General features: G+C 42.6%; 1 protein-coding gene across 4 annotated transcripts in view; it reads left to right on the forward strand.

The window, feature by feature from the left end:
* Positions 1-3,549: 3,549 nt before the first annotated feature.
* The window catches only part of GRIA2 (glutamate ionotropic receptor AMPA type subunit 2), a 96,068-nt gene continuing 85,937 nt past the window's right edge, over positions 3,550-13,680 (forward strand). The window contains exons 1-2 of one of the 4 annotated variants that reach the window (XM_064652322.1): positions 3,550-3,993; positions 4,328-4,468. In XM_064652322.1, coding sequence (XP_064508392.1) covers positions 3,906-3,993; positions 4,328-4,468 — 229 coding nt within the window. In that variant the 5' untranslated portion in view covers positions 3,550-3,905. The remainder of the gene's footprint in view (positions 3,994-4,327; positions 4,469-13,680) is intronic. The other 3 variants (XR_010430097.1, XM_064652321.1, XM_064652320.1) reach the window with 3 other exon arrangements.

Here is a 13,680-nt window from a genome sequence, read left to right on the forward strand (position 1 = left end):
GAATGTAAACCCCAAATATTGATAGCATAAAAGTCCAAAAGGACTCACTATAACCATTCAGTTGAGCCAAGGCCCTTCTCAGAATCTAACTTTTTTCAACAAAGATTTTTAGAAAAGAGTCTGATTCTAACTGAGCATTTTTCAGAGTTGAGGAATTAATTATGCTACTCAAAACGTGACTGCATGGTCAATGACACATTACGAAAAGAGCAGAACAAAAGATAAGCTGTAGTTCTAATCTGAATGTGATGAATATCAGCATTTAACAACTGAGATTTTTACTCCATCCATCTCCTCAAATGCTTTATATTATCAAACTTACTGTTCTGAAGCATGTACTCCATGTCATCAAGCTACTCCTGAACTATCTTTTTGACAAGTATATGGAGTGATCGCTAAATATTTCTGAGCATAAGGAAAAAATTTCCAGTTCTTCAGTCATTTCCAAATTTCTTTGCATGTCTCATATGCACCTGCTCAAACATATGAACATTTAGTTGAACTGGTTGAGTGAGACAGTGTCACTGTCTCAACCAGGATTGTGCCAGGATAAATTGCAGAGGAAATGTATTCCTGATAAATTCATATTTTATTTCTGATTAGCATGTATATCAACCTTATTAGCTTCCTCACCCAATTCTTAGCTTTCTCACTCTACCTTACATTCAGAATATTGTCCATTAGAACCTGTTAAATCAAGCATAGCCATGATCGAATCCTGCATTCTTTGCAAAATATAGCAAACCTCTCCTGGAGTTCTACGGAATCATGATTAAGCACTTAGGCTTTTCAGGGCTCTGACATCTTATTATTTGATATCTGGCCTTCTGTCATCTACCATTGTTTTCAGTATTATTATATTGCTATGTTCCTTTCAACAAGAGATTGATGCTTATTATTAACAGTCCCCCTGTTGATGCTTTGTTCAGATTCCAAACTAATGCATTTTTATATGAGCTTCTATCATGGATTTAAAAGAATGCATATAAGAATATAATCTTCTGTTTTTAAATTACTTACCTCTTGCTAGATTCTTTTCCCTTGTGCAAAAAGTATTGAATGTGATTTCCAGTAATATAATCTGATTTTCTCATGCACAGTGTTAATGAGTATGTCTATTCTTAGTACATGGTCATAAATTACTATCATCTACAAATTTCTTTTTTCTCCTTTGCCTGTTTTCACCTTTTCAATTAGCATAGGATTGTTATTAAAAAAATAGAAAGTTGAAGAAGGGCTTCTTTTATTGTTAGCATTTTTCACTATTATTAAATTCTGATTAATCTGTTTTCTTGCTGACTGACTAGCCCATGCTGTCCTTTTGTACTTACTCATATGAAATTGAGCACATTTCTTTTTCTCTGGCACACCAGCAGTAGAATATGGCCATATAGTTAGACATTTTTTTCTACATGTTCTGACACAATGATACAAATTTGAAATACTACACGCATATACATCATTCTACATTATGTATACATATACATGCTCACAATTCTGAAATGGAAAAATATGCTTTAGAAAATCAACAGCCAGGGCAATATTAGTTTGGATTGCCAGGGCAGCAGTTAATAACTCACCACGAATAATCTGTACAGAACACTCAGCTATAATTGGTAATTAACTTCTTACTTGGATTGCTTTCATTGCACCTACCTGCTATGCTATCTTCTGCAGGTCTTTAACTTGAAAGGTGTAGCAAGGGCACTGGTACGACAGAAATTTGGCTCAGGACCCTCATCTATAAACTGTTTGACTCAGGTAAGGTTGCTTATTCTGTAGCACCTAGTACAGTGAGATCCAAACTTAGTGCAACATTTACCTGTGCTTTAGTATAAACAATAAAATAACATTTTACTGTCTAAGCAGGTAAAACATGCATCATCAAGAATTATTCTTACTGTATCTGTCACACAGTGATGTACATGTGGAATGGCTCTGTTCTCTATGACACACACACAAAAAACCCAAATCAAAAAAAAGCAAAATAAAAAACCACAATGCCCCAAACAACAGTTTAGAGATTTAAATGTTTTCCGTAACTGTAAATATGATTACTTAAAAATCCTTCTAGATACTTCCAGATTTAAATTTTATATTTTGTGTCATCTTTTTTATATTTTAGTTTATTATGCAGCTGTAATGTATATTAGCAAATATGATTTTTTGGTTTATTATAACAAAATAAAATCTTGCATCTCAGATATTTGCTTCATTTTAACCTCATTTTTTATACATAAGAGGTTTCTTTAGACCTCGGTAGAAAAAAAAAATATGATTTATCTGTGCTCCTGTTAAAGATTGGCAGTATTACTCTAAAGTATTTATTAAAAGTAAATTCCTCTATATCTCATTTTCCAGGGCACAGTGAGGACTTCCTGAATACAAGGTTTTCTCTGATAGCTTAATCTGTTGATTGACACACTGACACTCTTTGCTCCTTTCACAGAATTGAGCAGTAGGTTTTACCATGGAGCACCAAACTTGACTTTTGGGAGGGACCAGGCTGGGGGAGAGAGCAAGGAAGGGCAGTATCCACCCAGATAGGGCCATAGGGGCTATATACTCATGATGTTAAAGCTCTCTCTTTTTCAGGCTCATCTATTGTTGTGGGAGAGAGAGAGAGAGAGAGAGAGATTTGATTACACAAGTACAGACAGAAGCTAGTACAGAATTTCATGGTGAAATGACTCAAAGGAAACAAAACTCATCATCAATTAGTGATTGGTAAAGGGCCTCAAAATGCCTACTTCCTATGTGTTCAGGATACGTACTCATATCGACATCTGAATATCTGAAGCTTTGAGACCCTCCTCCTGGAAAGGAGAATCATGATAATTTAATAATTAAGGAAAAAAAAAAAAGAAAAAGAAGAAAAAAGGAAATGCAATGCAAGATCAGTATCCTTTCCTGCCTGGACATTTCCCATCTTTGTTAACAAAAAATAAATTAATTAAAAAATATGCTAGCAGATGATAATTTAGTAGCAAATTCATTGTCATGGTCACAGTAATGCTACACTGCCTATTCTTCTACAAGATGTGTGTGTGTGTGTGTGTGTGTGTGGTGCACAGCGACAGACTTCGTGCCAAACTGAGAAATGTTAAATTTAGCTTGCAGTAAATAGCATGTCTAGCTAATACAGCTGGAACCCATCTTGGAAAAGAAAAAACCCCACAAATCCCCATTATGCATGAAAATGAAATATCTGAATAGCTTTAACCCTTCCTGCATATTAACTACTGTGGTTTGGGTTCAGTAGATATATATATATATATATATATAAAAATATATATATATATATATATATATGCTTTTCAGGTGTATTTGGCAGGAGAGTATCTCCTGGAGAGGGCTGTGAAATAACCAACTAATCAATCCGAACGATCCGAGGCCGCTGTCCGCGGTGCTGAAGGTTGGCGGCCGCGCGCCGCGGCCGCGCGCAGGGGCGGGGCGCGGCGGCGGAGGGGGCGCGGCGGGCGCGCTCCCGCCGGGCGCGGAACCGCGCAGGCGCCGCCGCCGCCGCCGCCTCGCCCGGTGCGCCGCCCGCCCGTTGAGTGCGAGGGAGCGCGGGCGAGCGCGTGCCAGGGCAGCGCCGGGCCGGGCCGGGCGGCGGGAGCGCAGCGGGCACTGCCGTCACCTCCATCCCCTCCATCCCGCTTAGCGCCGGAGCCAGCAGCAGCACCGGAGCGGCGGCGGCGGCAGCTCGTACAAGCGGCTTCTCCTGCGTCTGCCCCGGGGCTCTTTTCGTTCCTTCCCCTCCCGCGGCTGGCTTGCTCCCTCCGGCCGCTCGCCCGGAGCGCACGGGATCTAATTTGCTGACGAGCGCGCTCCGCGGAGGAGAAGCAGGAGGAAGAAGAAAAGGCTGTTTCCGTGGCTTTGTGGATGCTCTACTTTTCCTGGAAATGCAAAAGATTATGCATATTTCTGTCTTCCTGGCTCCTGTGTTGTGGGGACTGATCTGGGGGGTCAATTCTAACAGCATACAGATCGGTAGGTGCCCGCATGCGGGGGGGGACCCCTCCTGCCAGCGGATCTCCCGATCCCTCATCCCCACCAGTGTCACTCGGGCGTTCCTGTCATGTCGCCGCGTACCCAGTCCCACCGCGGTGCCCGCCAGGCGCCAGCGAGGTCCCCTCGCCTTCCCCCGGCCTCACCGCCCGGACCCCGCGCCCCCAGGTGCGGGTCGGACCCGCCGCCGGGGCCGCTCCGGCAGCGGCGCCCACCGGCGCCCAGCCCAGCCCAGCCCCGCGCCGGGCACAGACGGGGCACCCGCGCCGCTCCGCCGGGGCCCCCGCCCGCCTGACGCGTGTGTGTTTCCCTGCAGGGGGGCTGTTCCCGAGGGGCGCCGATCAGGAGTACAGCGCGTTTCGGGTAGGGATGGTTCAGTTTTCCACCTCGGAGTTCAGGCTGACTCCCCACATCGACAACCTGGAGGTGGCCAACAGCTTCGCCGTAACCAACGCCTGTGAGTAGCGGGCACCGCCAGCCTGCCGTGGCGGCGGGGGCGGGGCGGCTGCGGGCGGCGCGGCGAGGGTGGGTGTGTGGGTGTGTATGCGGGATGCAGGCAGTGTGCGGTGTGTGTGTGTGTGTGTGCGCGGCGGTGCGGTGCCGGGGGCGTGCGGTGCCGGGGGGGAGCTGCACCGCCGCCGGGCAGGTGCGGGAGCGCCCGGCCCCGTGGGAACGGGGCGCGGGCTCTCCGTGCCCCCCCCCCAGCCCTCCGGGAGGTGTAAAATGGTTCCCGGCGGCTCTCCCCGCACGTTACATAAGGCTGCGCGGCCCCGGGGCCGCCCGCAGCGCTCCCCCGCCGCCCCGGGGCTGCCCGCGGGATGCGGAGCCACCCTGTTACCGGCGCGAGCCGGGCCGCTGCCCCCTCCCGACAGCAGCCGAGGGGGTGCGGTGCGGGCGGCTGAGGGGCGATCAGCCATTTTACGCCGCACGGTGCTGCGGGCTCCATCTCTCCATCTCGCCGCCCGCTCACCCCCGCCTGGTGCGCTCGTGGGAGGCCCCGCTGTCCGCCCGCTCGGCCTCGCCAGGAGCCCGCCGCCCCCGCGGCTCTGCCGGCGGGTCTGTGCCCCGGCTCCGCCCCCGGCGAGGCCGCACGCGTGCCGCGGGCGCGGGGCACATGCGTTGCTCGGCAGGCGATGGGGAAGGCGGGGCGGGGCAGCGCGGTCGTGGTAGCGCGAAGACAGGAGATCTCGGGAGGGGCGTCGGGTCCCGCAGCGGTGTTCGCTGCTGCCTCCCGTCGCTCGACGGCTGCCCGCGCCCGCGGCCTGGCGGGTGCCGTGTGACCCCGCGGCGGGGCTGGCCAGGCGTGCGGGGAGGGGCAGCGAGGGGCTGCGGGCGCTGCCCGTGCCGGTGGTGAGAGCGGTGAGCTGAGGCCAGCGTTCCCAGGGCGAGGAGGGGCGCCCGGCATTCCCCCGCTGCCCTCCCTGCCACACGTGTCCGTTTCAAGCGAACCCGGGGTCCCTACAGCGGCGAGCGCAGCGAGGAGTGGGGAGCCCGCTTGGTGCCGTGCCGGCCGCTCCTGCCCAGCCGCGGCTCGTCGGCCGCCCATGCTGCGCTCCCCTGAGGCATTTTCCCTTGCCTCCTGGGAAAAAAGATGTAAGGGACACTGAATCTGGGGGCTGTCAGCGGGGCAATTCTCTTCTATTGGAGACAATTTTTTTCCCCCTCCCTTCCCCGATTCAGCTACGTTATGGTAGGTGCGGTGGTGCTGAAAAGGGGCGGCTCAGCACAGACGCTGGAATAGGTGGTACAAGAGGTCTATGCAAGGAGCTTTCATTAGGATGTGTGAGGATAGGAGAATATAGCATGCATAGCTGAAGGCAGAAAAGGTCAGACCATGTAATCAGCCACAGTAATGCTACGTTGTTAATCTTCGCAAACTGCTTGGACAGTTCTCGATTTCTTAGGTAGGGGTGGTTTACATCATGTGGTCCCTATTTGCAGATTATGTTACTGGGCCTGTTCGTGAAGTAAGTGTAGCAATCTAGATGGAATTCTGCAAAAATGTTATGGGTTTTTCTGTGTTCCTTAATTCTTTGAAGACAATGAAATCCTGAAAATTGTGCCAAACGCAGATTTTTTTTTTCTACTAGTATTAGAGACAAGCACTGCCACCTTGTCTTTGAGAAGGTCAAGGTTGCATATTTTTTTGTCCAAGCCTGTCAAGTTTTCTTAATCAGCATTTGTGTGCTTGCATTAGCCTTTGTCTTGTCTTTGGAGAACTCTTTACAATACTCAGATAATATGTGTAGGCTGTAGACTGCAGTGGTGGACTTTGAAACTTCCAGCAGAAGGGAGATACTGTCCACGTTTTGGATTTCCCTTTGTCTGAAACTTGTCCAAGGCTTCAGTTTTCAAGCAGTTTGAAGAGCAACAAATTTAGATGAGAATATGTACTTGTGGTTTTTGTCACCTTGGTCACCACTGGTGGTTTAGTCATTTTGTGCATTGGATTTAATTGACTTGTGAAGCATATGCTAAAAATATGTATGGTATCTCCTCATTTACCTTCCCAAGAGGGTTTTATTGGAGAACAAGGAGTTCTGAAGACAAATATTTGCTGTACAAGTAGAATTAGGAGTTGATTGCAGAGCACTGCATTCACAAATGGTTAAGAAGGATCCATCTTTTTTTGTCCCCTTTATGCTTATTCTCATTTGAAATTCTAAACATTCTGCAGGTTGGTTTTGTTAGGGTTTTTTGGGGGGAGAGGTTTGGTTTGTTTGGGGGTTTTTTTGTTCTTTTTTCTTTTAGTATGCAAAGAATCTGTGTCCAAAACCAGCACTATCAAACAATGCAGGTGTAAAGGAAGGTCACAGAAATGTAGGATAATACGAAATGGAAAATGCTTCAGTATTTACCCAGGTATTTCACTCTAGCAAGGTGATTTTCCTTCACAAAAATGTAGTGGCAGGCTTATACCATAATAGAAGTGATGACCTTTCTCTGCCCCAAATCGACCACCGAATTATTTTGGCTCTTGATTTAAGCCCCTGAACCAGCCCTGTTTCAGGCTGCAGAAGCTCAGGATGATGGTGTGGGAGAGGCAGGATGCAGCCCTGCACTCCAGATGGGGTAGCTGCTGGTCCCAACCTGGCACCTGCAGTGCCTAGGGCGCCACTGTGCCACCCCGCTGGGGCTCAGCCTTCCTCCCTCCCACCCACAGTAGCCTCAGAGAAACAGCATACAACTCTATCTGCTTTAAGAACAAACAAACAAACCAAAAGCCCACTGTAAAACTACATAAAGGACTCTTCAAACTTATTATCAGCGCTTGCTCAGAGTTTGTTGATGGACCAACAGTTTTTAGATGAACTAGTATTGCTGGTACTACTTTTAAATTAGGTTCCTAAACTTAAAAAAGGAGGAGATGATGGTCATGTACCCTTGAGGAATGTTTGAAACAGTAAGACTACGCAGTCACTTAAAGGTGGCCAGAAAACGGGTGTAGCAGAGGAGTGGACACGCAGCGAGTAGGTAGCCTAGCCCCGGTGTGGGAATTATGAATACTCTCTCCCTGTCGAGTGGATTTATCTCCCGCTTGATAGTATCTCACATTAAAATGTGGCGCTCACGTTAAAATGTGGCGCTCATGTCACGATCTATCAATGCCTTTTACCCACGGGATGGAGACGCTGTGTACAGTCTGACAGCAGGTTGGGAGATAGTGCTGTCGACTTAAGGGACTCCCACAGGATGGGGCATACACCTCCTTGCCAGTCAGGGGCAAGCCTGGGTCGAGCTTTGTGTGCTGCAACCATAAGACTCCGTGCTGGTTGCAACCCAGGGGACATAGAGTGGGTGGAGACACATGTCAATACCAGACCCTGATACGGGTGACAGTTGGCTGTACCCCTTTTCATAACGAATTTTTAGTGGGAATTTTATATGTGCACTGTGACATCATGTCATGACATGTCATGTAACATCAATTTGGGGCAAAACTACCGATTTTGACCAAGGTTTCACTTAAGCCAGAAAAGAAACATATATAAATTATATGTGTTCAAAAAATAACCACAACAAATAGTTGGTTTAGTTTGTTGGACTGTTGCAACTCTTGCAAAGCTGTGTCTACAGGTCATCAGGAATAGCTGTTGGAATCTAATTGCAGTTTGACACTTCACATGTCAGTGTCACTAGGAGGCTTAATGGTTTTGACTGAGAGGTGGTACAGGTGTTTTTCAGACTAATGGCACAATTAAGAGCAATGTTCACTGCCATGACTGCAGTGACTGCCATGACTGTTTCACCCTTCAAGAGAAACGGGCTAGGCTTAGCCCTGGTTGACAATTCTTGGTAATTCAGGGAGTTACAGTCTAGGTGATAAAGGCAAATGTTAACAAAGGGGTTCACTCTAACAGAATCTCTTTGGCTTTAACAGGTGGAGCAAAGGTACAGCACTGGAGGTAATTCATAGGGCAGTACTGGAAGGTGTCCAAACCACTGGACTTTGTCCTTCATCGCAGTGTGATTGAGTCTTAGTATAATTGGAGAAGTGCTGACTGTCAGCAACATCAAATTTTTAAAAAATCCTTAATTCTGTCAAAACAAGAAAGGAGGAAACTGGTGAAGATGAAATCCTTTGGACTTAAATCCTCCTACTCAACAACTACAGGGGTAGTTATATTGTGTACTCACATATTTTAGCACTGAAAGGATATTGGGAGTTGCCTAAAGAGATGTTTCCTATGGAGTACTATAAAACTGCCATAAGTGTAACAAGTTTTTCGTACAGTAGTTTCAGCACAGATGTAATATATGTACAATCTTGGATGTTTAATCCTGCTGGCTCAAGAGCCAGTGTTGAGCTTTCCTGTTTTAAATCAAGTCTTACAGCTCTGCAGGGATCACTGCACCATGACATTGTGACAAGGGGATGCTGATTCATGCATAAACCTTAGATCCTTTCATTATATCTTCAACCAGCAGCTTTGAAAACCTATGAATATCTAGCATGTTGCAACTTGAGAGTTATGGCAAAGGTTTCCCCAGCCATTTTGGAATATAATGCTATAGCTTTCATTCTTGAATTGAATAGCATTCAGCACACTGCTGGCAAAATGCTTAAAGAATAATGAAAAAAAATTATTAAGGATGGGAGAAATTTAGGCATACTTATTTCAATTAAAATTACTGTGGACCAAGCCTAAATGTATTTTGCAATAAATTACTAGAACTAGAACTGATTTTAAGGAAAGGAGAAATTTATTAGCTGCCTGTGTTTCAGTTCATTTGTATTCCTGGTCCTTTTCATTTCCTTTTTGCTATAAAACATTTCTCAGGCTCAGTGAGCAGATGTGAAATAGGTTCTGTGACTCCTTGTAATTAAAATGGTCAAGATCAGATGGGTTTCTGCAGTAATAGTGGTACAATAAAACCAGGATGTAGCCTGCAGTGGGAACTCTTGTGCTTTTGTTGCTCTCAAAACATTTTCCTCTCAAAATCTAGCTCTGTAGCAAACTATAAACATTCTTCTGCTCCTGAGAGTTATTTGTGAAGAAACTTGGAGTATTTATTGTGTGACAGGGCTGTGCATCTTTGTGTCTGGCTCACAGACCATTTTCACACAGCCGTGATCCAGAATGGGGGCAGCTACAAATATGACGGTTTTCTCTTGCCTACTTTACTTTTCAGATTTTTATTATGTGATTATTGCATTAATTTTCTCTATATATCTGAAATAATTTACCATACAGTTTTGAATATAGTATGAATATATATTTTACTCTTAAAAATCTGAAAATGAGTTATATTTAATAGTAGTTTGTGAGTAGCATGTCAATCAAGTCTTAAATATACCAATCAAGCTCTTCAATAAACCAGTATTATCAGTCAATCTCTTCAATATATTAATATGTTTATATATGATTTTATTTATATTAATATATGAAAATGTAGTAACTTTTTCTATTTATGCTAATGACAGTTTTAATTTACACTGACTTTGATAGCTGTGATTGCACATAGTTGGGGAAGCACTTAACTCCTTGCATACATAAGACTTCCTTTACTATCCAGTGTATGTTATGCACCCTAAACCAAGCACCACTGCATTAAGTGATGCTGTTACTGCCGATTTCATTGGTTCTTTTTTCAAGTTTCTCATAATTAAAATATTTTTGAGAATTAAGCTGTGTTCAACAGAAAATAATCCTTTTTGAGCAGTTGATAATTACTAGGAAAGTATATAATAACTGGCAACATATTGGCTTGAAAATGCAATAAGCAGGTAAAGACTATTATGTTATTATGTTGAAAATTCAAATAGCATAATTTGTCAGGCATCTTCTGTGAAAATATGACTGAATTTTTAAAAATATTTTCTCAAGGAAAATATAATTTTAATTTCTTATATGTGCTGATAGGAATAATTTTTGGAAAACTAAAAAGAGGACAGAACCCATAGTAAACATAAATGTATACATATATGGATAGATATGTATGTGTGTATACGCACACGTATATATAAAGGTACACATATATGTACTTAACATAGTGAACAGTGTTTTATTTTGAATGTCACATAGATAAAAAGCAGGATGTTGGTTAAACAATTTATTTTCTGAAGAGGATTGTCTCAGAGCACTTACTAATTTTTTATTTCAAGGTTCCTGTTCATATTCTGGAAACAACATCACAACAACTCAAGGCATGGAATGTCAGGTCAAACTGAAAATAACACTGAAAAGATACCCCAATAGGTAAAATATGTAGTTGTTTATATCAAACTCTCTCTATGTGTATATGGGATAATGTACATATACCCATATGTATATGGATAAGCAATAAGGAGTGACTAAAATCATCAGATAAACATAGTGAATGCATATTGTAAACCAGATCAACAGTAAGGAGCAAAAGCAAGTTTTAAATAACGACATGTTGAACAAATTCATATTGGACCTTTTAAAATCAATAACTGTGCTTAAAGTACAGCTATTGTATTTATTTGTGTGCACTTAGAGTGATATAGATGTCTTTTGAAATACTACTTATTTTTCTTTATCTGTCTTTATATAGGACCACCACAGAACATTTTTTGCTATCTAATGCAACACTGCTGTGCCCCCTTGTTTAACAACTATTCCACCACAAATCTTTGATTATTCTTTCCTTTTTTTTAGTTGTTATTTTAAGAAAATTTCTCAAATCACACAATTTATAGGGAGTTTACCTTTTCCCCCAGAGTTCTCATGTAAGTAATTATTGTAGAGAGTTAACATTCCTGTCCTGAATCTGATTTAATGTACAGATACTGATGCATCATTTAACTATGGCTAGTCACTTTATGAAAGTGTAAAAAAATTTTTACAAGACAGATATTCACTGTGATTCTGCAACAAGGTGTGGTTCAGCTCTAGCTACTCCTGTCCCCAACCACCTGCTCCCAAACCTGAATCAAAGAAATTAAAAGGGTTTTTTTGAGAGTTGAAATGTTACATGCAGTTCAAATAAAGGTGACAGTCTCAAGCAAAAGAAAGGTTTTATTTCAGCTCTAATCTACTGTTTTATTTGATATCAGAGAAAAAATATTCAGGTCTGTATTCATTATCTTAAATCGGTGTGTGGTTGTTTGTATGTTTGGGATGCTGCCGCTGTAATTGAGTTACCAGTCACTTCATCTAGGATTTACTGGGCTCTATTGCACATGGAAATAGCATCTTCATTACTTAACTACAGAAGGTAAATGTGCTTGCATTTCACTATTAAAAAGAAAGAGTACTTTACCATTTGTGTTTTTAAATGGGCATTATTTTTCCCCAGTGATTCTTCCAATGAAAAAGAATGGGGCAAAATTCAGTAAAATGTTCATATTGACCCTGACTCATAAATGTCAGATAGACATTTATGAGTCTATCTGTATGTGTAGTCATACAACTCATCTGTATGTGAGTCTACATGTATGTGTAGTCATACAACTCTTAGAAGAGTTTCAAAGCTCAGTAAGGGACAGTGGCTAATTGTATGAAATATTCAAAATAGATGTATGAACACATGTTTACTATGCTATCTCACCTATTCAGTTTAATCTCAATTTCAGGCAGTTAATATTGAAAAAACATAATTGATTTGATGCTGCAATTTTTCAGGCTGCCGTGGTTAAAGCTGTCATACCCCTGTAATTTATTCTAGAAGTTTACAAACATGACTTGGGCTATAATAGATGCCTCTGTTTATTACAGGTGGTGTGAACTGATTTTCTTTCATACACTTTGAAGATTACAAACACCAGCTTCTTTCTAAGCACTTGATATGATAGATAATTTAAATAGGAGTCTGCTAGGTAATGTGGAGAGTTTTCTCATCTGTATGCTTTCCGGGCTCGTGTCAGCAACAGGGCAAGAGAGCTCGCAGAACAGTCTTGCAAATGCTTTCCAGCGTGGAGAAGGGACTTGTGTTCTTTGGTTTTCTGCCTCGTGAATGTATTTGGTGGTTGTAGGACTCTGATTTATATTCATAAAATTAAAAGGCTAATGTGGTTTACCATCCTGTGTAACGTGTATCTAAATTATTTGAATGTATTGCGTTTCCTTGTATATGTGTAAACTATCTCAGAATGTCTGCAAATGTGTGCTGATGAAATAAACTGTACAGCTCTGAACAAGTCAGAGTAATTCGTTCAATAATCTCATAAATCTTTGAAATTGAGGTTGTTGAGGGTTAGCTTGCTCAAAATGTTTCTTTGTGATACTAGCTATGAGTTGTTTTTGACAAAATGTCTCCCATGCCAAAATGCTGATTTATATATTTTTTTTATTTCCCCCTTATATAAATGTAGCAAATTCCATTACAATGTACTATTACAGTCTCAGAGGGGGTTCTTCATACAAATTTGGGCTCCTGCAAGCAGCAAAATGTTCTGCGTATCTGTACCTTGAGCAGACCTGCTGATATCTGGGAATTTATTCCAGGTGTAATATTTATAAAGCAGAGTAAATAATTGGCATGGCTTGTGCATACCAAGCACATGCTTAAATAAACTACACCAATGTTACTTACAGTAAAATCAGAATTGATCCACGCTGGAATTACAGTGGTTAGGAGAATCATACAGGATTGAACACAGTTATTTTATGTGTTGTCCATGTCAGGCAGAGGACCTGAATTTTAATTCTGTCTTTCATTTTCCACTTGAATGCCCTTAGTCCTGGGCCGTTTTTTGTTTTGACATCAGAATCTCTTTCTGTCTGTCACCCTTCTTCCTTTTTCCTGCCTGGATTAATTTTTGGTGAAAAAAATCTTAGTAATCCTACATTTTTCCTGATGCAGGAAGGAAGAAAGTAACTTTGAGGTTTTTGGGAGCAGGAAGACAATTTCTTGTCCTTTGTTGTTACAATAAAGCATAGAGGAAAAAGAAAAGTGTTAGGAAAATTCAGTTATATTAATTTAAACAATTGCTCAGTCAACAAATGTTAATTGGTCATATTTATACACAGCTTTAAACTTTTGAAGCCATTTTAAATGAATCCTTGCAAATACATAATTTTATTATATTTAAAGAATAGATGGATTTTAGGGATCAGGAAGACAAGAATATGAGTCACTGTACATTATAAATTGCAGTGTAAGTGTGGTTTTAATTTCACTCATAGCCTTACATCTGCCCCATCTTAAGGTGCTTTCATTTGATGAGAGTGGATCATGCTGAAATTCTGAAAACTCATGACT

The sequence above is a fragment of the Pseudopipra pipra genome, chromosome 4, assembly GCF_036250125.1.
Source record: "Pseudopipra pipra isolate bDixPip1 chromosome 4, bDixPip1.hap1, whole genome shotgun sequence".
NCBI lineage: Eukaryota > Metazoa > Chordata > Aves > Passeriformes > Pipridae > Pseudopipra > Pseudopipra pipra.